General features: G+C 51.7%; 1 protein-coding gene across 3 annotated transcripts; it reads right to left on the bottom strand.

Annotated features, from left to right (window-relative positions):
- Positions 1 to 383: 383 nt before the first annotated feature.
- ITGB3 (integrin subunit beta 3) lies at positions 384 to 23,166 on the bottom strand. 3 transcript variants are annotated; one of them, XM_033078843.1, is made up of 15 exons: positions 22,770 to 23,166; positions 16,544 to 16,629; positions 12,262 to 12,454; positions 10,160 to 10,412; positions 9,305 to 9,467; positions 8,562 to 8,723; positions 8,294 to 8,389; positions 8,037 to 8,126; positions 7,521 to 7,655; positions 6,450 to 6,879; positions 3,291 to 3,513; positions 2,921 to 3,021; positions 2,680 to 2,799; positions 1,505 to 1,671; positions 384 to 721 (listed from the first exon to the last, which is right to left on the bottom strand). In XM_033078843.1, exons 1-15 carry the CDS (start codon positions 22,825 to 22,827, stop codon positions 653 to 655), a joined length of 2,346 nt encoding a protein of 781 aa, XP_032934734.1. In that variant the 5' UTR covers positions 22,828 to 23,166; the 3' UTR covers positions 384 to 652. The 3 variants fall into 3 exon arrangements, with proteins under 3 accessions (XP_032934734.1, XP_032934735.1, XP_032934736.1); XM_033078844.1 differs by lacking the exon at positions 8,562 to 8,723; XM_033078845.1 differs by lacking the exons at positions 12,262 to 12,454; positions 22,770 to 23,166 and having other exon boundaries at positions 16,544 to 16,630.
- Between the last annotated feature and the right edge of the window lie 682 nt (positions 23,167 to 23,848).

Genomic DNA, 23,848 nt, shown 5'->3' with positions numbered 1-23,848 from the left:
CAGCACAGCTGATGCTACATAGAATTGGCAGGTGGTATAGACTGAATGCACTGGAAGAAGTGAGGGGGGCACCGTTATGTGGGATACAGCTTTTTACCACCCTGGGTCACAGCAACACCAGTGACATATGACTGCAAGAAGAAAGGAGCTGCTGGGCTGCTCAAGCAGTGTCCTGAGCCCCCAAAGCCAGCAATGGCTCCTGCCTGCTGGTAGCTGCCCTGTCCCACAGGGACTGAGGCCAGTGCAGAAGGGGGACTCCAAGTGGGCAGCGCTTCACCAGCACAGGCTGTGGAGGAGAGCACAGCTCAGCAAGTGGCTCAGGAAGCTGCTCCTGAAATGCCCTTCGCCCAATGAGCACTGAAGAGTTCACAGACTGACAGAGATCATCCCATTTCTCTGTGTTCAGTGTATGGAGGGGCTGCTGGCATTGCGAGCAACCCGCTGAGGTAAAGACTGAGGTTTGCCATGGAAAGCACATCCCTGCAGTTACAGTGGGGTGACAGACAAGAGGGGTCAGAGGCAGTCAGGGACTTGTTAAATTACATGCAGTCATTCACACAGGCAGACACAAAAAAGCTCTTCTGTAAACTGGGTTCCAGGAGATCCCATGGATCATCAGCTGATCCCTTGGCCAGTGCTGGATGTAGCATCCTTACATGTTCCCACGGTATGTGATGTTGGTGAAGGTAGATGTGGCCTCTTTATATAAAGGGTTATGGGTCTGGAGGAAGAAGGAAGATAAAAAAGAGCATCATCACTTTGTGCTTGGCATCAGCATTTCTTCTACTTAACATCTGGGGTAACTGAGGCACTGTCTCAGCATGGAGTGGTGGATCCCTGTCTCCATCAAAGGCTTTAGATGAGCAGTTTAATGGCTCCCCATAAGGTTTCAGGGGAAAAATAAGGAAAAGCTTCTGTGGAGGAAAGGAAAAGCAGCAGGAGCTCAGGAGGAGAGGGACTTCTTGAAAGAGCTCGCCGTGCCATGCCATGCCATGCCATGCCATGCCACACCATCCCTTCACTTTGTAGGGGGTTAGGAGATGGACGAGAGGTGGGGGAGAGATACCAGTGGTCTCCCAGCCCCCTCCCTTGTGCTCTGAGTTCCTCAGTACTTTCAAGCATCCCGTGGCAGGAAGGACCTTCTGCCTCACTCATGGGATGGAAACACTGATGTGAGCAGTGAGTAATGGGGTCATGCTGCTGACAAGTGCTTTGGATATGCTGGAGGTGGGAAAATCCTCTAGGACATCTCCTATCACCTGTGCACAGCCCCTGGGAACACAGTGGGCTCAGGGAAGGGCCGTCTTGGCTGGCAGTGTCACCTTGAGTTCTGCCTGGGACAGTGAGAGAGGAATGGGACAGGCTGGTCCTTAAGGACCATGTCATGGGACTACAGACAGCAGCTGGGCTCTCATGCTGGGAGCACTGGGATCTGGATCCCTCAAACCAGGGCCTGTGGGGTTTTAGGGCTCCTGCTCAGCATAGCCAATCCACTGCCCCTCACCGTGTCCCACTTGGCCCTGGCCTTCTCCTCCTCGAAACGGGCGAACTCACGGCGGTCATGGATGGTGATGAGGAGCTTCCAGATGAGCAGGGCAGCGAGGCCAATGAGCAGGATGGCACCTGTCACTGAGAGCAGGACCACCAGGACATCTGGCCCCTTTGGACAGTCTGAAATTGAGAGGAGGGCAGGGCTGGGGGGGACAGGGCTCAGCATCCCCAGGGCAACTTAAAGCAGCTCTGGGGATACCTGGCCGTGGGTACATGGAACTCCTTTGGTATCAGGAGGGCATCTTCCTCCTCTGCCAGCAAGCAGGAGCCTCCACCCTGAGCATAGCACGCTCTGGAAGGAGGATCCTGTCCATGGGGCACCTGTGCCAAAATACCTGAGCACCTATGTGTAGGGTGGGGGTCTGAACCCGAGCCGGGAGCTAGATCAGGGGCATCACAGGTCGCACCCACTTTGGGGGATGACACCAGAGACCAAATCATTGTGCTTGTGAAAGTTTGCCCCAAACAACCAGCCCACTGAAAACCCACCCCAGCCTCTGGCTGTGTATCAACACCAAGTTGCAAGATGGGGACAGTGAGATCCAGTGTAAGCCTTTGCAGCTCCTGCTCCCCCTGCACACTGCCCAGGGCCATGTGGCCACCCCAGCCCTTGCCTGCCTCTCCTCTCCTGTCTGGCTGTGGGGCTGGGGAGTACAGGCTTTACCCTCTGCCCATGGCAGACAGCTGCAGTGAGAGCTGGTGGCTGGCTTCACAACCCTACTTTTGAAGGATCTGCAGCCACACAGCTCCAGGCTCAGCTGAGGTCAGTGGAGATCTTGGGGCTGCTGATGGGAGCTTACTCTTATCTGCTTCTCAAGAAAGATCACCCCCATAAAGTCAGATACAGGATCAGGGCAGTGGGAAGGTTGAATACCCATCCTTGGCCTCAGTGAGGGGATGAAATAACTTAGGAAACGTGATACCTGAAAGGCAGGAAATCGTGGCGCCAGTGGCACTGAGCAGGGAACAAAGAAGTTCTTTAATCCCTCTCAGCCCTCAGCCATGCTGCCTCATGAGCCTGGCTGGAGTGGGAGGTACAAAGGGCACTCAACATCCCTCTGTTCCACACAGAAACCCAGCACAGCACATAGTGCAGCCCCTAGCCTAAGTGTGGCAGCTGGGTCTTACCAGGCTCCTCAATGACGTAGAGGATGGACTTGCCACTGGAGTCCTCGTAATACTGGAACCTCATCACACAGTCATTCTCGTCCTTATAGGTGCAGTTCATGGCATCCTTGCCCCTGTCACCTGCCAGAGGGAGAGGCTCAGAGCTCCCATGCCGAGGGGTGCACGCACAGAGGGAAAGCGTGTGGCATACACAGCCCCCTGGATTTCCATGTATTAAGGAAGGGGTTGGATCTCCTCTTACTCAGTTCCTGCACCGTCTCGATCTCATCACGGCACATGCGGCTGCAGGATTGCTGCTCCACTAGCTTTCCCCGCTCAAACTTCTTGCACTCCACGCAATCCCTGGGGAAGAGGAGGGAGGTACCATGAGCTTCTCCATGCTCTCCTTGTGGAACTGTCACACCTTTCAGTCTCAGGTTGTGGAAATCTCCGCAGTCCCAACCCTACTGAGCTGCAGATAGTTAGAGTTCCTGCCACCAGTCCTGCAGCTCCACAATGGGATATGACCCTCCCCAGCTCTCTGCCAGCTCCCCAGTGGACTATGACCTATCCCAGCTCTCTTTCAGCCCACAGTGTGGGATGACCTGTCCCAGCCCTCTGCTCTCTCTCACTTTTTGATGGTGCAGGCATCTGGGCAGGTGGGGCACTTCTCGCAAGTGTCTCCGTAGGAGCTGGGCTGGGTGCACTCACAGCGGCCGCACACGCAGGAGCCATGGCCACTGCACACCAGCCCATTGCTGGACATGCAGGTGTCGGTGCGTGTGGTGCAGTTGCAGTAGTCGCCTGTCCAGTCTGAGTTGCACAGACAGTCCCCACAGCTGCACTGCCCGTGGCCTGGGGACAACCAAAAGGCATCAGAATTCTAAGTGTCTCCACAGAGCCTGTTAGCAATTCCCTATATGGATGTCCACAACGCATAGTGGCAGCTCACCCTCTGTGGGTGGGTATGGCAAGGCAGACCAGCCAACTGAGACAACTCCTTTGCACTGTCCTTGGGGTGGGACACACCAAACACAGACCTTCACCATGTCCCCAACACTCCTCTTATCCCACCCAAGCAAGAACAAATTCCATTTCAGGCTGAGCTGCCCCAACTCCAGCAGGAGCAACTGGAGATGCTCCATCAGATCTGTCTCTGAGCAAGTCAAGTTCTGGCTGTGGCTTTGAATTTGAGTCAGGACATCTGGTCAAAGCCCCCATGTCTCACTCTTTCTCAGGTCTGGACCAGACAGGGAAAGCTGAATGCTAGGAAAAGCCCAACACATGCTCGCCAAGACTGGTTTAATCAGACAGAAAGGCATGCTCAAATCTTGCCAAGCCCCGGAGCTATTTGGATTGTAGTTTGATTCCAGCTCAAATAAGAGACACAGTAAGTGGCAGTAATACTGTGGAGCTGCACGTGCTGACCTGTCCTAAGCCCTGAGCACAGTGGGACATGCTGGGAATGCTGCTCCGGGCAGGGGATCAGCTGGGCACTGTCCTGGCCATGCCCTTGGAGGCACCAGCATGTGAAATAAATGTGTAACCCCATTAATGAGGAACTAGGGCTGAGTCACAGGAAAATAGTGCCACGCTGGGTGACAAGGCATGAAAACAGACTGGTAGGCTGGGGAGAAGTGGATCAACAGGGTCAGACAGTTCAGGTTAATTAACAGCCCACCCTGGCCAGGGGCAGCTCTTCATCATTTCCCTTCACCCGTCCTGGGTACCTGCAGCCCTTATTCAAACAGGAACAGGCCCCCTGAGGACACTGACTACTCAGGGTGGGGAAAACCCAGCATTTCCACCTCCATTATCAGCAGGCAGTTAAGATAAAAGATCAATCTGAGCAGCACAGAGGCAGTGTGAGCCATGAAGTTGGCCTGAGGGGCAGGTGGGGTCCCAAAAACTCAATCTGGTACATCAAGGAGCAAGAAATGAGTGTCACCTGTCCCAGGTTTCACCTCACCCAGGCTGAGCTCCAGCACAGTGGAATCAGCTTTGGCCACAGATGTTTTCCTGGGGATTTTGGGGTATCAGCAAGAAAGTGGTGGCTTTTTTTGGCACTCTGTTAGCAGCCATCTATCCTGGGCTTACAGAGGGAAGCTGGGGTTATGAAAGGGAGGGATTACCCCTCTCCCATTCCGCCCTTGAATCAGTTTTGTAGTACTCTGCTCCTGGAGAGGATGTGCCACAGTTTCATGCACTGTTCCTAGGCACTGTCACCTCTCTCAAGTCTCTTAAAAACAGGAGATGGGCAGAGCACTGCAATTCACTCAGACCTTCAGTGTTTACTGGAGGTGTGGGTGGAAAAAACCTTAAATGAAAGTTCCTGGTGGGTAAGAGACCCTGGCATATCAGGACATTTGGAACTGCTTTTGGGATGGAGGTTCTGGAGGAAAGCTTCTTCCCTAGAAGAAGACCCAGAGAATCCAAGGACCTGGTCCTCTCTTCTCAGTAGTGAGAGCAGCAGGACTAAAGAGGGGGAGTCTGGGAGTATGTGGAAGAGATAATTATTCAGGAGGGGTGATGCTGTAAGGCCAGCAAGGGAAGAAGATTTACTTCCCCAACACTTTTGCCAATAGGAAGTCTTCCAGAACTAGTGGAGGATAAAACCCAGCTCTCCCCACTCCTTTCCCTCTACCCTGGGGTTTCCTCCTGCAGAGCAGTACTTCTAATGTGTTTGAGCTGTGGTTCAAGCAAGGTCCCTGCCCTGTGCACCCCAGAGCTGCATTTCTTGGTCCCCACCAGGCCTCCTTTTTAAACTTCTAGCCTATCCTCGCTCCAAGCTGTCAGGCACAGGAAGTGGTATCAGCGGTCAAAAAGGGAGTACAGTAATTTCACGAATACAAGCTGCACCGTTTTGACCAAAATTTTGCTCCCACACCGGAAATGCGGCTTGTACTCAGGAGCGGCCAATATGTGAATAATTTTCTGACATTTTCAACCCCGGGAGTGCAAACCGAGTCAGTGCAAACTGCAAAGTCGAGCACCTGCCAGTAAAACCCGGCATTTACGCGGTTGTTACAAATTGGTTACTCTGTTGCGTGGCAGGTGGAGCTGCTCTGTGCAGGCAGCACAGGGGGTGGGGAAGGTGGGGTATCTCCCTCCTGCTGGCCCCGCGGCTGGGGGGGAAGGTGGGGGGCTCCGTGCTGCTGGCCCCGCGGCCTGGGGGAGGCAGGGGACTCCGTGCTGCTGGCCCCGCGGCTCGGGGGGCTCCCGTCCCCGCGTGCCACCGCTGCAGGAGCGGGGTGGCTCCATCCCCGCCTCCCACCACCGCCGCGGGTGCCAGCGGACTCTATGCCCCCCCTGTCACCACAGGGCAGCACCGGGCCGGGGCGAGCGAGCCCAGCGGCAGGCCGGCCCTGAGCGGCCCCATCGAGTGGCAGCGCCGAGCTGGGCCACCCAGCCCTGTCGGCAGCCCCGAGCCCGCACAGTCGAGCCGAGCCAGTAAACCCCGCCCTGCTGCGATTCTGTTACTAATTGGCAACTTTGTTGCAAGCGGGTCCTCCCTGTGAACAACAGAGCTGCTTATACTCAGGTGCGGCTTATTTATGGACAAAGAACGAAATGTCTGCTAACACTCGGCGATGCGGCTTGTATTCGTGAAATTACTGTAATTCCTCTGGCATCACTTCAGACAAGAGCTGGTCCAGGGATCCACACCTGAACAAGCCAGAAGTGGGGATAACTCATGGGACAAGCCCCAAATTGACTGGTGTCTCCCTTGCCCATGATCTCAGGCAGCCTAAACAGCCCCAAGCTGCCTCCCTGCCAAGCCCAGAACTCACCTGAGCACATCTGGCCCTTGAAGCGAACACAGGAAAAGTCATCGCACTCACAGTACTTGCCAGTCACCTTCCCAAAGTCGCTGCTATGGCACACGCACTGCCCGCAGATGCATTCACCACGCTGGCTGCACAGGGGCTGGCCTGGCTGGGGGCTGCAGTTGTCCTGCTGTGAGGGGTTGTACTCCTCCTCCGAGCACTCGCAGTGTGAGCCCAGGCGCCCGGGGTTGCAGCGGCACACCCCGCACTCCAGTGTGCCATTGCCATGGCTGCAGGATGGGCTGTTGGCCTCAGCATGGCTCTCACAGGAGCACTCACAGTTGAAGTTCACCACCACTGTTAGGCTGTCCTTGAAGCCCACAGGTTTGATGGTGAAGGATTTCTGCTGCTCCTGGGGGCAGCCCCGCACTTTGGCCTCGATGCTGAAGCTCACCTGGAGGGCAAAGGTGTGTGTCTGGATAGCAGTACCTACTCCAGTCCGTGCCCCAGCTTAGGGAGCTCAGAAATGGGACCTACCAGGTCTCTTTGGGCTCATCAAAGCTTATCAAAGCTATCCCAGCACAATGTGGGCCAGAGAATATGCCTGTCACAGTGACCAGGCAAATTTTAGCTTCAATATTAGGAAACATTTCTTCACTGAGAGGTTTGTCAGGCACTGGCACAGGCTGCCCAAGGAATAAGTAGAATCACTGTCCCTGGAAGTGTTCAGAAAACCTGTAGATATGGTGCTTAGGGCTTAGGGGTGGACCTGTCAGAGATCAATTAGTGGTTGGACTTGGTGGTCTTAGATGGCTTTTTCAACCCAAATGATTCCAGGTTACCATACCCTGTGGGTAGCAGCCCAGGCTGAGCTAGGGAGATCACAAGAGTTTGCACCCAGAAGATTCAAAAAAGCATTTTCCTCCTTGCACCCACCCTGCTGGGACCTCTCTCTCTCTAGTTCTGAGATTCCAGGGTCTGTGTCACCTGGGAGGTTGTGGGACAAGCAGATGGTGTTGGTATAGAGCAACAGATGACCTGGCAGTGCTGCTACATAGAGGGGAGAAAAGCCAAGCCCATGAGCAGGATCCTCACCGTGTCCCCGATCTTGAGCCCCATGCAAGACTTGAGTCCAGGAATGACCTCATCATTGAGGCAGGTGGCATTGAAGGCCAGGGACAGCTCTTCAGGGAGGTCACGCACCTCCAGTTCCACTTTGGAGCGGATTTTCTAAGGGAGGAGAGAGGACTGATGAAGACATAGCACAGTCTGGGCAGGGCTCAGCCCTGGGAGGGTCCTCCTCTGCTCCCAACACCACAGTGATGCTCCCACGCACATGAGAAAGTGCCCCAAGTCTTTCTCAAGACTCAGCTGTGTCATTCCCTACAGGGAAAAGTCTTCAAGACAGGAGGGGACAGGCAGTGAACACAGTGATCTCCCACCCCTGGGGTGCCTGCATACATGGATGGAGGCAGATGCCACAGCTGGTCCAAGGAGGATGCTTGGGGCTGGGGGAGCTGACAAATTGTGTGGGTTGTTGGCAGTGGGAAGCAGTGGCTGTTTTGTTAGGGAGATGGTGTGTGTGGTGGAGCCATCACACTGCACACTCACCCCATAGGAGTCCACTATGAGCTGCAGGACGTTGCTGGAGTCTCTGGACAAGGTGCCCACAGTTGTGCCTGGGATTAGCTCACTGTAGTTCTGAAGGAATATCGTAAACAGGGTCTGTTTGTGATATGTAAACGTGCCATGGCTGGACCAAACTCCATCCATGGGAACTTTGATAGGACAGGAGACCACCAAGCCATGTCCAGCCACCCATGGCCCACCAGCCCCCCAGGAAGGTGGCTTTGTAAAGCAGCTGGTACCTGGTAGAGGCCAACAACTGTATCTGTCACAGCAAAGATCAAGTTGATGTTCTTCTGTGAGAGTTTCTCAGTCATCAGGCCCAGAGAGGGATAGTCCTAGGGAAGAGGAGAGGTTAGCCTAGGAACATGTACATCCCCCACCTGCCCCTTCTGCCCCCACCTTGGTCCCCATCGTGCTCTCCAACCAGGGATGAAACACTTTTCCCATCCCATGGGGACCCAACAGGAGCTCTGGGCTCTACAACCCTATGCCTGGGTCAGGCTTTACCAGTGTGGTGGTGGCAGAGTAGAAATTATCCTTGTCGATGTGGCACTGGGCATCATTGGGCTGCACGATGCCAGCCAGCCGCCCATCCAGTGCGATGTGGGTCTTCGCATCCGTGGTGAAGACGAGCAGGTGGGAAGCATCATTCCTCCAGCCAATTTTTTCCTTCAGTAAAAGGCAGCTCCCAGTCATGTGTTGGCACATGCTGAGGGCAGTCCTGTGTGCCAGCACCCCACTGCTGCCCTTGTGCCAGGGGGTCACAGCTTGGCCTTAGAGACCAACCTTTGCACAGGGAACCAAGGCAATTAGTCTCCCAGGGAAGTGCTGTGGGAGTGTGGGGTCTGGAAGGTGGGCATGGGCTACTTGTAGATGAAAGATGGGTTTTAATTGGTTAGAGTGTTAATCAGGGTAGCTAATGACTCAGGGATGCAACACCTCCAGCAAAAGCAAGGTGAAGGCACAGGAGGTGTTGTCCCTTCTGGACAGGTCACTGCAGGGCTGACATGGTACTGTTTCTGAGCATCTGCTCTGCTCCTCTCCCTTATCATGATCCCATGAGAGTCCTGGTCTTCACTATTGGGCTAGAAATGTGTCACTTGAATGCTCACCCTCTCCAGAAATCAGTCACACAACAGCTTAACAAGACTTATGATCATGTACTGGAGAGATTGGCTGGTCCCAGCCAACCCACCTGGCCCAGCTTGGTGACCCTGTCCTGACCCCAGCCAGGCCTTCCTGCCCCTTACATCACACACGGTGGCCTGGATGATGGCATCGAAGCCACCCTCAGGTGCGTCGCGGTTCCGGGAGACGCTCTGCTTCCGCACCTCTTCATTGAAGCGAGTCACCTCATCCGTGAGCGACAGGACGTGTTTGTACCCAAACATGGGCAGGCAGGTTTCCCCAATCCTGCAGGAGGAGAGCACTCAGGGCGCAGGGCTCACCAGGCTCTTCCAGCTCCCATCCCTGCTCTACATCCATCCCACATCCCATAGTCCTGCCCAGGATGTGCTGGAGGGACCCAACCACCCAAGAGCCTGAGGCTGGTGAGAGACCTTTCAAATAAAATCAATGTTTTAGGGATGCTGGGCTCAGGTCAGCTCAAAACCTCAGTCCTGCTGGGATTTTTAGGAGTAATTTTCTTCCAGCCTCAGCATTTCTTTTGAAAAATGATGCCATTTTTTTCCCTTAAGAGTTTTCTAGTGATAATGATATTTCTAGTTTAGACCTGCTCTTCCTCCCTGTGCCAGCAGAACACAGATTGCACCCAGGTGCAGAATCAGACATCCACTTTCTCCACTCCCCTCCTTTCCTCCCAGGCTCAACTTCACTCCTGAATTCTCTGCCTACCTCCCTCCTAGTAGCACAGGGGAACAAGGAATGAAGGATGAATTCCGTTCCTAACACGTCTGCCATTCCTACTTCCTCACACTTTTTCCCTGCTCCAGTCTTTCCATGGGAGACAACCTTTCAAGAACCTCTCAAACACAGGTATTTTCTATGGCTGCAGTTCTTCACCAACTGATGTGGATTTTCATCCACAATGTGGTGGTGTCCCATCAACTTCTGGCCCTTACAGGACTCCCCCAACCTGGACTTACTCATAGCAAGGGTTCTTGACGGCTTCTGGAGGAGATATGTACATGTAGGGGGAAATGGGTTTGTCCACAAAGGCCCCAAAGCCGATGCGTAGGTTGCTGGTAAGCTTACGCATCTCACTGGCCAGTTTTGTGCCCAGGTTCTGGATGTTCCTCAGATCATCCTTCATTGAGTTGGACAGGTCCATCAGGTAGTAGATGTCCACAGGGTAATCTTCCACTTGACGCACTTGGACATGAAAGACCTGAGAGTCATCTGCAAAGTGACAGGGCAGTGGAGTAAGAGCTCGTCTCCTGGAAAGAGGAGAGGGGCTCAGCACAGGATTGGGGGAAGGGGTCAGCAGGACCCGAAGGGGATGGTTAAAGCTTCCAGGAGTGGGGGACCATCACCCTTAGACAGAGGGGCAAAGCCCTTATTTAGGTGTTTGCACAGGAGATGTGCTGTGCACCCCTTGGAAGTGTCCAAGGCCAGGTTGGATTCAACTTGGAACAACCTGGTCTAGTGGAAAGCATCCTTGCCCATGGCAGGGAGCGGAACAGCATCATCTTCAAGGTCCCTTCCAACCCCAAACCCACTCTGGAATTCTATGGCAGATGGAGTTTATGGCTCCTGTCCTCCTAACCTCTCAGTGCCAGGACTTGAGCCAATCTTCCTGACCACCCAAGATGGATGGAGTGAGGGAAAGCCCCCATGTGTGGGCAGCAGGTTTTAAAGGGATCACAAGACAGGCTGCTGGGCTGCTTTGGACTTCTCTGAGCATCCAAGGACTCTGACCCTTTTCTCTGCCCTCCCCCATCTCTGTTCCTTTCCTCTCCTCTTGGCTCTCCCAGACCCTTCTGAGAAAATTTTGGTGAAACATTTTCCGTTGAAACAAAAACCTCCTTAGAAAGAACCTTCTGGGAAACCCAGTTTTGATGATTTTTGCAGTTAAAAAAAATAGCTGAAAACACTTAAGGTTGACCTTTTCTTTCTGCCATTTTAAGAGACACAGGTCCTTTCTTCTGATCTTTGAAATGGTTTCTTTGAAACGTAAGCCAGGGCACAGCTGCAGCTTTGTTGGAACACCTCAAATGTTGAGAAAGAAAGGCCTTAACTGAGCTGAAATAATTACTGTTTTCACATTTCCATCTAAATCTCAGGTCATGTTCTTTCAGGATGAAGAAAGTTTCAGAATTTATGACAGCCTGGAAAGCTCTCCCCCCAGCTGGGACCCCACTATGGAGCCAGGGATCCGATTTTTATGTTTAGAGAGCAGCTGTTTGTCCTCACTGAACTGAAACCATGAGGATTCTGAGCTTGTGAGACATGAGCTGTGACCTGTCCTACTTGTATCCTTTGTGATTTGGTTTTGGTTCATGAGTCAAGGTAGATGATTTACACCAAACCTTCTTGCTTCGGCAGAGTTGGTATCAAGCTGAGGGTCTCTCCTCTTTATTCCAGGTAACAGGGATTTACAGCACTCAGGGAAGCACACTAACCTGCCTCCAGACAACCACCTTTAGACTTAGAAAGAACAAGGGCCACTTAGTAGCTCCATGTCCCCATTGAATGGAGATTCCTTTGCCTGCTGTACTTCCAATGGGGCAGGACTCCTCCTGGCCATGCCCAGGGATGTGCACAGAGGCCACGTGCCTGATAGTCTTGCCTCCTGCCTGGCATCCTTGAAACTCCTGGATGCTGGCAAAGGATCAGAGCAGTTAATTGACTCCAGTCTGCCTGGCTGAGCAGAGCTTGGGAAATTACAGGGATCTGGTGGCAGTCCAATCCTGCCAGCTACTCCGTAGCTTGTTAGATATGAACTGACTTCCACCCAGGCATTCTGAGCACAGCAGCAGTGCCTCAGGTCTGAATGGCTTTATAAAATATCCCATACTTTGTTCAAATACCTCAGGATTGAGGCAAGAGAATGAACACAGCTATGAGATAGCTCTACTGCCCACCAGACATGTTCTAGAGGATTCTGTGCTGCCACCAGCCTGGCCTTGACCTTGAAGGACGAGACTACCTTGGCCACTGAGTCAGAGTGATGGCTCATTCAGTGCCTGAGCCCTTTGGGTTATTTCCACTGCATCCCGCCTTCCTAGAACAGACTGGAGGCTCGTACCTGGCCGTAGGTTCAGCTGTATTCTCTGGGGGCTCATCTGGGTGGTGGTGGACCCCCCTGAGCCCTTGCTGCTGAGGGGCCGGTCCTCCAGGATGGTGACACTGCTTCTAGGGGACTCAATGTGGTCCTGCCTGCAGCCGTTGTGCAGGAGGTTGGCATGTAGGTCACAGCGAGGGGTCGACTGCGCCCAGACCTGTGGGGGAGGGACACAGTCAGGAGTCTCTCAGGACTATGCTGGGAGAAGGACAAAGGCTATCACCTTTTCCCTGGAGAGCCCCTGCTTTATCACACCTAACTCCAGACCAGGATCAAAGGCTTCTTGAGGCACACGGTCTCTGACTGAGGAAAGCAGCAGACAGAGGGGATTTGGGTCAGCAAATCCTGCTGAGTTCAGACCAGGAGCCAGCCAATAACACATCCCTGCCAACCTCCTCCTGACTCTTGGCAGCTGGAGCCTTAGGTTTGGGTTTTGGCAGTGCTAAAAGGAAATCCTGTCTTTTTGGGATGGCTGGAGGAGGGCGCAGCAGGATGTGAACATGACAAGCTGGGTAGAGGCAGTGTGGGACTTTTAAAATCATTTATTACTTTGACAAAAGACAAATCACCTTTCCCCCCATTTTTCCAACATGGGCCCTTAGAAATCCTGCCATGAGCAAGAAGTGTGTCTAGTGTGGGTGAGCTCATTGCACAGAGCAGTGCTCAGTTCCTGTCTGGAAGTGGATCAGACATATCTCCAGCTCTCCAGCTTCCTAATGGATGGACCCAGCTGGGGAGAGGAGCACCAAAAAAGGAGTGAAAGAGTGCAAAGGAACTGGGGCTGCGGGAAAAGACTTGAAGAGCCTGTCAGGGGCAGGAAGCAGAAAGTGTGGAGTCATGGTGAGGTCCAGCCCTGTCCCTCCTTTTCTAGAAATCTCATGGCTCCTCAACCTTATCACAGAACATTCAGGAGGGTTCCTATTCCTTTGGTTGCTTATGAAGGCAAATATGGGAAGAATTTCTCTCCCAGCCCAACACTGCTGTGATCTGCTGTCTCATATTCCTGCTCAGACAGTACCCACCTCCCCCTCCAAAAGGATTCTTTATCTCGCTCCCACAGCCCAAATCTTTCTGCATTGGAGTCCTCCAACAGAGGACCACCATAGCCTCTTCCTGCAGCAAAGGGAAGTGGCAGAGGTCCTGGTGGGGCTGGTTCCATCCCTCTGGGCTCCTGGAATACTGGAATCCAGTGCTGAGCCTTCCAGTGCTGGAGAGGTTTCCATGCAGGATATCAACTGCCCTGGGTTCAAGCTGGTTGACCCCAGGGATGAATTTGTATGTTTTACGCAAACTAGTAGAAACACAAATAGTGTCAGGAGGCCCTGGCTGGCCCACGGCCCTCTGGAAACAGTGGCCAAGTGATAGCCAAAAAATACATCAGCAGGCGTGTTCCTACCCTGCCCCTGCCTGGATGGTGTGCTGACAGAGAGGAGGACGAGTCATCCCTCCAATTTAGCTCCCTCACACCCACCCACCCACTCACAAGCTCACTCCACAGGGCTTCCTGCTGTGGAGGGGGTGGCTGGTTCACTCCAGATCCCATCAGTCATCGTGTACATTCCTGTCCCAGTCAGGGAAATCACTGGAAAAATACATGGGTGGAAAGCATGCTGGGCAGGTGGATTTTAACCATGGTGCTTGGTGATACCTGGACATCCTAGGGAGCTTCCAGAACCTCAGAGGCCTCATAGCACCTTACGAGATTAGCAGCATCATTCCTGATGTGAGATTTCCATGGAGAAACTGTTTAACCACAGGGCTGCATATTTCCCCTTTCTTTGGAGCCCTAAATATAGTGGCTGACTCAAAACTTACAGAAACCCCCCCAACACCAAAAACTACCACAAAAATGGGACATTTGGCTACAAGGCCCTGGCAGGCCCCAGTCTGGTTTTGACCCCAGGCTCTGCCACTTTGCTGACTCAACACCTGGGGCACAGCTCTAGTTAGGAGTGACCTAGAGGTAGCCCAAGCTTGCTGGTGACAAACTTACAGCACAGGGATTTCATCCATGAGAAACCATTCCCTGTCAGCACAGAGTTGATGGCATCAGCTCCCTACATGGAGATGTGGGGAGACAAGTGCCCCCTCTCTATTCCAGCCATCCTACGGCCCTTCCCAGAGAAGGGAAGCTCTCCCTGTCCCCAGTCTCACTGCAGAGTGGACATCTGCTGATGCTCCCTTCAGAATGGGAAACCTGATTATTTTATGCCAATCGCTGCCTCCAGAGCTGATTAGTGAGGGAAGGGTCAGGCAGGGCAGTTCCATCCCTGAGCTCCCAGGGTGGGAGCCTGTGGGAACTTGCATATTCCCCAGGGCATCTCTGTTTTCATCTTGGACACAACCACATGCAGCATCAGCTTCTCTGCAGGAGAGCTCTTGGGACTCCTCAGAGCACAGATACCTCCACAAATTAAGCTAAAACCTTCTCTAAAATCCAAATCTGGTCCAGTCTGGCCTCCAAGAGACCTAGAGTGGGCAACATTTTGGGTGAATGAGACCCTGTAGGATCTGTCACAATAATCTCTAAAAGGATTTTAGAGATACATCTCAGTATTACAGCATGGCTGGCTTTTTCCAAAAAAGCAGATGAGAACATCTATTTATTGGTAAGAGTGGTCAAGGTTTCTGAAAAATAAATAAAACTCTCTGCTCTGCATCAATACCCAGGGGGGGTCAGTGATCACAAGAAACCACAATGAAATCCTTCTCCAATCCAAAACCAGGATAGAGCAGGAATAATACATCACCCCAGGCTCTTTGGGAAGGCAGTGTGAGTGAAAAAGGGCTGTAGTGAGAGCAGAAGGAGCACAAATATGGGGGCTGTCCCTTTAAAAACAGGGGGGGTGCAGTATCAGAGACCTCTCCCACCCCAGGAAAATTAAACAAACCCACAGAAAAAAACCTCATTTGCTAAATTAAGACAATGTGGTCCAGATGTTGGAGGCAGAGTTGCTGAGCAGAGCGCACAGCCTAGCTCTCTGGGGGCTGGGTCTGACAGCAGGACGGCTCCCTTGCTCTTGTCGTGTCTGCCAGGGAGCACAGCTCAGAGCAGCATTGGAAATATTTCCTTTTTTGGAAACCTTTGCTGATCTGGAGGAAAAAAAAGCCCATCACAGCTCCCACTGCACTGTCAAGCCACCAGTGCAGCCCAGGATCAGCGGCTGGGAAGGAGCCCTACCACTATTCCCCCTCAAAGAGGGGATGGAGAGGGAAGCCAGGCCCCTTATCAAGCTGCATGTTTCAGACACTCCTGGCAGGAGATGGGCACAAACATCTTTATTCGCACCACATGCCAAGAGTCAGATCTGATGGGCACAGCAAGCCAGAGGCCTCCCCTCTGGATATGCATTGATCCCAAAACATTAGACCATTGCTGGTGTGATCCAGCAGCGTTTTCCAGCTTGGATCACTTTTCCCAGGTCTTTTCCAAGTCTCAGTAGGCACCATGGGCTCAGTTGCAGCTGACAGAAGTAGGTCTTCAAGGACAGAGAAGGAGAAAGCAATGAAAGCCTTGAAGAAGGTTTCATCACCTCTCTCCATCCCCATCACCTCTCTTGGCTCTGCCCTGAGGCTCCTCTGCCATCCCTTTAGGAAACTCCCTCCTCCTACCCAATGGATTAACCCCCAGGGCAGCATTTTTGAAGGGGAACGTGGCAGATCTATTTGGCTCTCAGGTACCCAAACAGGATGATTTGAGAGCCACAGCTCAGCACTCACATCCACTTTAGCTCAGTAATCAAAACCAGGCACCTTATTTCTAATGAAAAAAGGCTTTAAAACCCAGCCCCTAACTTCTAATGAGTATTTTCAATTCCTCTATCAGGTCTTCCAGGCCCACTTCCCTTTTCAGCCCTTCCAGGAATTAGGCTCCTTCAACCAGAGCTTTTCAACAGGTTTCCAAGAAGCAAACCTAATGTAAACTAAGTTTTTAAATGCACGTTATTTGAAAGATAAAGTGAATTCCAAGTGGAAACACCACAATTTCCCAGACAGCTCAGTGCAGCTCCCACCAACACACCCAGATAAGGGGCACATTTTCAGAGCAGGGCAGAAGCAGTGCCCACTGACCAAGTGCCTTGAGCCAAGGTCCGAGCCAGGTGCCACCAAGGAATCTGTTTAGATATGGTGGGAAGAGATGGAGACTGAGTTTGTGGTTGTTACCTAGACTCATCTCAAAGGTTCTTTCCCTTCCTTTGCTCTTCTCAGTGATGTACTTCAGCCCTGCTCAACCCCCAGGTCTTACCTCAGCAGAGCACCAGGCACAGAGGGGACTGACAGCCAGGCACTGCTTGCAGGAGTTCACCCCACGGGTGGTGCAGATGTTGCCCCCTGAAACAGCAAAACAGAGCAATTACAGCCCACAGAACCCAAACTCACACGTGTACTCAGCCGCCAGCTTCTGAGCAGCCAGAGCCCCACCAGGGCACTTCTCTATCCCTTTCCCCACCTGCAAAGCGTGGATCTTGCCTTCTTGGTCTCCCCAGCCTGGTATGAGCTGGGCTTCATATTGCCCAAAGCTGAGCATCATTCCCTACCTGCCCGCTTCTCAAAGGGTCCTCTCACTCGTGCAGCATCACACGGGTGTTGGAGTTGTGATACATATTGTTATAATTCGTGTTTATATATAAGAAGGTTGTATAAAATAAAGAAATAAGTAAGAAAACCTTTCAGACACTGCCGCCCACACCCGGAGCCATAAACAAAGGCCTTAATTAGCATATCAACAAACCTAGCTCAACAATCCTGAAACCACGGACGGGAAAAGATCATCGATAAAGACCTTGTCAAGTACCACATATCAGACAGCCGATCACCTCCACCGGTTCCCGTAAGCGAGAAACAGCACTCCGAAGGAAAATTACACATCAATATGGAGCAGACACAGCCTCATCAGGATTCATCGAAGCGTAGGAAGGACCTTTGTCCAGGGCAGCACCAGGAAAATGATTTAATCTAAATATGAGAATCCGCAGCAGAAACAAAGAAAACTCTCCCCTCAGGCCAGAAAAACTGTATAAAAACTGAGCTCCCTGGGATGGCAGTGTGAACACAGGGGGATCTGATGCGATAGAGGTCAGATCAGCGTGTGTGATCACCCGGCACCGATTCCCGGGCTCGGTGCTGTCCTGTTTCGTTTGTAGCTTCCCAAGACCGTATTTTCGGTCGCAAAAATAAAAACTGCTGTTTTACTATTTAATTCGGCTTGATTCGGTTATTATCTATAACAGAATGAAGCCCCCTGGCAGGGGGTTAATCTATCCTTGTGCCTCCCTGCAGACACTTTGGGGCAGCAGGAGTGGAAAGGGTGAGTCCCCAGGGGTGCAGGGTGGTACCCACAGCCCTGCCAGAGACCAGCTGCCTCTTCCCACCACCCCGACCTGGGGTAGTTGGTGCCACCTTGAGCAGACACTAAACTCAGTCTTGGCTTAGCTTCAAATCCAGGCAAAGGAGGGGAGTGAAAGGGCAGAAATGCAAAAATGTGCTGGTGGTGGTTGGCACCTATGTCCCAGGCAAAGGGCTCTGTCAGTGGCTGTGGGGACTCTGGGAGACACATGCTGCTACCAGTCCTGAAGGTCAGAGGTGGTGAGCCTCTGGGGGTGGAATTCAAGGGTCACAAAATGCCCATGGAGCCCAGGGAAGGAGAACCTCCTCTGACTCAGACCACAGTGGGTGGCCCTGTGGTTCCTGCTGCCAACGGCTAATCTGACAAGTGGCTGGGACATTGCTGCCACGGTGTCACCCCTGGCTCTTCCTCCCTCCTGGGCACAAGCATCTCAGCTGTTTTTGGATTCCCCAGGCAGAGAAAAATGCAGCCAAGTTCCCACTTGGATGGGGCACGCTGCAGCGTGGGGGATGCCACTGAGGAGCAGTGGGCACTAGAGCCTCCCCTCTGCCCTGTGTGCCCCTGTGGTTGCGCAGGGCTGTCCCAGCAGTGTCCCACAACCGCAGGCAATGCAACACAAAGGAGAAAGAGGAAATGGTGAAACAACATCATCATATCTTTGAGCAGAACCACAACCATAGCACTGTGCACTCCTGCCTGCTGGCATGTAGCCAGGGAGCGTACACACATGTTCACACCTGTGTGTGTTTCCATATATGTCCATTCGAGGGTGGTGTCATAGGCTGTGGCTGTCCCAGGGGTCAGCAGCTGCTTGGGAATGCGCCCAGGGTGTCCCCATTGCACCTCTGACACCTGCAGTTCCCATTTGTCCCAGACTAAACTAAAGCCCAAGTGCCAGCTTTAGGATGGCACCCATGCCCAGAGCTCTCATAATATCCTGAAATACACAGCTCCATGTGAGGATGGGACAGATTTTAAATGTTACACTGCCAAAAGAATGACAGATTGGTCTCCAATGATTTCTGCACCTCAGCAATGTGTCAGCAGCAATACTGATCCTTGGATGGACATGGATAGGAAGAGGGAAGGCAAAGGGCTCTCTGAAAACAGCAATGACAACAGCACCTCCCATGTCTCTCGCTGGCTCCTTCTGCATCCCTGTGAAATCCCTCCTGCCCTGCCAAGTGCTGGTGGCCGCAGCCAGAGCACGTGCCATGGATTTGTGCTGTGCTGTGCAGCTGGGAGCCAGCTCATTCCTCTGGGAAGCAGGGAGGGACTGTCCAGACAGCCCTCAGGGGACAGCCCTGGCAGCTCCAGGTGTTCTGGATTAAATGCTCAGAGCTGCCAACGCCAGGGCCACTTGCCTGAACATGGAAACAGCTTCCAAATCTGCAGGTCCCTGGGGAGCCCTTGTGCCTTGATACCTTGATACCATGATGACAGCCCTTCACTCAAGGATGGGGAGAAGCGCCAAGTACCAGCCTGCCACATGCTAGGAGTATCCCTGCTTTCCACTCTCACATCCCTCATGTAGTGGCCATGTCCAGCTGCTGGCTCATGACTGTGGCTGCTTAGCACTGCTTGGGCAGAGTTACAGTACTGAGTGCCACCAGCAACAGTCCTGGTCCAGGCTCCTGTTTAATGCCAGTGTGGGGCTTGTCCCCTCATGGTGGGTTTTATCTGGTTTAGTCATTTATTCCCCATCACCCAGCTTTCTGGGGAAGGGCAGAGCTGATAAGGGTTCCATGAGAGCTCTGGGACATGAGACTCACCAGTCCAAATCCTGCCTCAAACAGGTTTTCCCTATGACTTGACCCAGCCTCCTGGCCACTCCCTGCTTCAGTTTCCCCTGTGCAGTGTTAACCTTGGTCTAAATGAGACCAGCCAGTTCCACTGAAACTCCATGTGGAGGATTTCAGGGTCATGTCTGCTGGCAGAGCCCCCCCTCCTCATGCCATGAAATCTGATCTTGGGGCTAAGGAGCTCCAAGATCCTCTCAGCTCATCTGCTCCTAACCATTACCTCCATTACAAATTACCATTACAAATTACATCCTGCCTGTGTGCAGTTTGTGGACCCTGGTGGTTTCCTTTCCTCTCCTTCTCCTGCCACCCCAAAGGGGTCCTTTATTTGGTGTCCTCTCTCTTTGCTGGGGATGTAAATCCAGTCTTCTGGTGGATTTTGGAATGAAGGCCACAGGCCCATGCAGAGCACTGTCATGGCTGGGGAGCTGCACATGGGCTCAGGTGGGGCTACAACGGAGAAGTCTCTGTTGGAGGGATGCTGCCATTCCCAAAGCTGCCCTGGGTTCTGATGACACATTGTGCCGTCATGCCATTGCTGGTGACTTTGCCTGGGGAGTCCCTGGAGGTCTGTGTATCTGCCCCCAGACTCACACAGCCCTGTGGTCCCTGTGGTGTCCATCACTTCATGACTAAGACACTTCCCTGGGGATGGAGGACCCTTCCCTTCCCTGGAAGCAATCTTCAGCACTGTACAGGGCCATTCTTGGCTGCACTTCCATGCGGATGGATGGAGCAGGGCCTAGGCAGTTAGGACCATCCAAACATGAGGCTGGTCCTGCTGTGATCAGGCAACTCCACCTGGGGAAATGTTGCTTTTTTGGCATTACCAGCACTGATTGCATGGCTGGACGCAGGGATGCAGTGTTGAGACGATTTTGTGGGAGCAGGGACATTGTGAGAGTGTCAGAACAAAAGCACAGATGGGCGGAAGTGGAGGATGTGGAGGAGGTGGAGCATGTGAAAGACGGGGAGGATGCTGCAGCTGGAGTCCCCTCAGGTTTTGGCCCTGTGAGTGCCTGGCAGTCCTTCCCAGACTCAGATACTGCCTGGCTGTGAGAAGGTACTCTCCCAGTACAGCCTATACTGACAAAATCTGTATTTTTTAGTGAGAGTTTTTTCCCCCCATCTTTGGAGCTTTTTTCCCTGGCCATAAAAACTAATAAACCCAAGTACAAAACCTGCATTTTTAAACTATTATAGCAGCTGTTCCTACACAATGAGCTGATCCTAAAGACTCTAGCTTTTGAAAAAAAGCAATCCTGAAACACAGGGAAATGGGAGATAAACTGTACAGAATGATTAGGAACCACTCACCTGGGGCTGGGCAGAACTGTGTCCCTGAGAGAGGAGGAAGCAGGGAATCCCAGACTGCTTTGGATTGGAAGTGACCTTAAAGCCCACCCAAGTCCACCCCCTGCCATGGGCAGGAACACCTTCCACTAGACCAGGCTGCTCCAAGCCCCGTCCAGACTGGAATTGAATTTAGGGTAGTGATGCACTTGAAACACCCCAGATGTCTGTGGCTCAGCATCACCCTGTCCCAATAGGAGAAAATTACTCAGTCCTGGTCTGCATTCGGAGTAACCTCTGTGTGGTGCAGGAGCAGCCACACACTTTGTTTTCCCCCTCTGCCAACTTGAGCAAGAACAAGCACAGAGAAAATCTGACAAAGACATTTGAGGAAACATGATAAAGGTACAAACCACATACTCTCCAGCCTTTCCATCTGACTAAGTGATAAGGATCTGGGTTTTCTTGGCTGATCCCCACCCTACCATTCCGGGGGCTTTTCTTCTCTCCAGCCTCTCTCTTCCTGCCAGCATCTTCCTGGGAATGAAGATGCTCCCAAACTGAGCACAGGTACCAGAGATATCACGTGCACAGACCCAAATTGCAGCTCTAAGAACTCAGACTCTTGCAGGGGTTATCCTGTGTCCTGTACTGATTACAGCTCTATCCAGCAGTGGATTGGAGCCTCAGGCTGTTCCTGGGAATTCACCGAAGTCTGGAATTCTTTAGACAGAACAACGTTGCCCGAAACCCCAAGTCTGGCCTTGAAAATGTGACTGATTTATAAATCACCATATTGAAGTTTGCAGACTTCCTTTGAGTTCTAGGAACACACCTAGGGACCAGATAATGCTTTTCCAGGCTTTTCTGTACCTCTGACATTGGAAAACTTTTAAAAAATACAAACTACATTTATCCCAAGATCATATGATGACAGAATTCAGATTTCTTAAAGAAAAGCATCAAAATAACATGAGAAAAATAACACAGTACAGCAATGCTGACACAAATGCTCCCCCCACCCACGGCCCTGTGAAAAACACGTTTCATTGTTTCGGTAAAATTTAAAAGGTTTAATAAAAAGATAATAGGAGACAAACATAAAGCAAAGGGTTAAAACAGCTGGGTGCTTGGCAAGCTGCTAAGAGTATGTGGCTGCTTTGGGAACGCCTTTTAAAATACATTTTATAATATATCAACTTGTATATTTATAGTTTATAATGTATAGTCAAACTTTTTTTGGGAATTGTTTATTATGACTGTTTTTTGGGTTTGTTTTTTTAGAGTATGTGGGGGTTTTTTTGGCTTGTGGTTTTAATTTTTTTTATTACTTTTTAATTTGGGTGGTGGTTTTGGTTTTTTGTAGTTGGTGAGTGTTGATAATTGTGTTAGCTGTAGGGTTTTTATTACATGTTTACGAGTTGTTATTTTAACTAAGTGGGTAGCTTAAGCATACTGTTTTTAAAAAACTTATGTCTTTTGCTATTAGAAGAAAAAACCTATATTCATACAGAAAAGCTATTTTAACATTATACATATAGCATTTATCCCAATATTTGTAAAAAGCCAACAATATGTCATGCACTTATAACAGCCCTTAAAATGTACAGACACAGGGAGGAATTACTTGATAAGATTTCTCCCAGTGAATTTTCTGTTTATAAAGGTTGAAGCCCAAGTCGCAGCCCAGTCCTTTTGTTACAAACCAGTAACCACAGCCAAACCCAGAGTAGGTAGATGATAGAAACTCACCACATCCAGTAAGAATAACCCTCCAAAGTATGTCTTAAGACATCCGTGATACATTTACAGCCTATATGAGAACTTCCTGGCCCAGACCCAGCTGAAGCCCAAACAGCCTGAGCAGCGCTTGGTACGTGGGAATGCATTGCAGCTCAGGCTGCCAGCTCCCTCTCCCATAAAATCCCAGACCCTGGGAATGCAGAAAGTCCTTGGGATTTGTAGAAGTAACAGGCAACATCTTCTCTAAATGGCTGTAATCAGTGACAAAAGCGATAGAGTAAACCTACCCCAGCTGCCAGCAGTGCAGAGCAGGAGGATCCTGAGTGTCACGGAGAGTGGTCCCATCTTCTCTGAGCCCCAGGGTGGGGGGACTGCTTGGACCAGCCCCACCACGAGTGACAGATAGCAGCTCTGGAGTAGCTGGAGACTTTTATCGGCCGAGGAGATGAATCATAGGGCTGGGTGAATGACACACATGGCGAGTGGGGCGGCCAGAGGAAACTGCAGCCTCGTCACTTCGGAGTCCAGAGTGTCCCCGCCCGCTCTGCCGTCAGCTGCTTAAGAAGGTTTTCTCTCTCTCGGCTTAAACTAGGACCTAATAAACCCTGGCAGCGAGTCTTCCCTCGGCGCTGGTGACCTGCAGCCCCGGGCTCGTAACAGGCTCTTTCCCATTAGGCTCTTCCGTCTGGCTTTAATTCCTTACAAAATGTTGCTCACTCCTTCCTCTTATTAACTCTTGAAAGGCAGCTGGTTTTAAACTCTGTCCAAACTAGTGGAGTTCAAGGATTTAAAGTGAAATAGAGCAAATACACACTAATACAAAAGTGTGGGTTCTCAGTTCCCTCACTAGAGAGGGAATATCCCTTCTAAAGCAGAGCTGGGAGCTGAGGAAGACCTAGCCAGGAACCGGACCAGTGGAACCAGCGGTTTGGATATAAACCTGGACATCGCAAAGGGAAGGAAGCTCAGCTTGGGGTCACATAGTTTGGGCCTGATTTTCTTCTCACTTGAATTGTTTTTTCCCTTCTGTGTCCTCAGGAACTAATCCTGTGCTGAGCAAATCCAGGGATTGGGATCTGCATAGGGACTATGCTCACTGAAATGTCAGAACTGCCTGTGGGTATCTCTTGAAGGGGTTTCATAAACCTCTTGCTCCCCTGCAATACCAGGGTCCTAGTCAGAGCTGGGGAAACAGGCACTTGGAATACACCTGAGGAGCAAAAGGAGAGAAGGGCTGGAGTAATTTCCCTGGGATACTCTCTCTCACTGGGTGACAGGGGTTGGCGACAGTAATGACACAACCCTGGGTCAAGAAAACCCAGCACACAGAAATACCAAGCTGTGGAGTACAAATTTTTGTGCGTGC

The sequence above is a fragment of the Catharus ustulatus genome, chromosome 23 (assembly GCF_009819885.2).
Source record: "Catharus ustulatus isolate bCatUst1 chromosome 23, bCatUst1.pri.v2, whole genome shotgun sequence".
In the NCBI taxonomy this organism is placed as follows: domain Eukaryota; kingdom Metazoa; phylum Chordata; class Aves; order Passeriformes; family Turdidae; genus Catharus; species Catharus ustulatus.
This window is presented reverse-complemented; position numbering and strand designations above follow the sequence as displayed.

What these genes read in the sequence shown, in the direction of transcription:
- ITGB3 (XM_033078843.1), bottom strand. Translation starts at nt 22,827, where the DNA reads ATGGGACCACTCTCCGTGACACTCAGGATCCTCCTGCTCTGCACTGCT. An exon ending in CTGCACTGCTGGCAGCTGGG is followed by an intron (nt 16,630 to 22,769) that starts GTAGGTTTACTC and finishes TTGCTGTTTCAG; the next exon opens with GGGGCAACATCTGCACCACC. An exon ending in TCATAGTGGACTCCTATGGG is followed by an intron (nt 7,656 to 8,036) that starts GTGAGTGTGCAG and finishes CTCCTCCCTTAG; the next exon opens with AAAATCCGCTCCAAAGTGGA.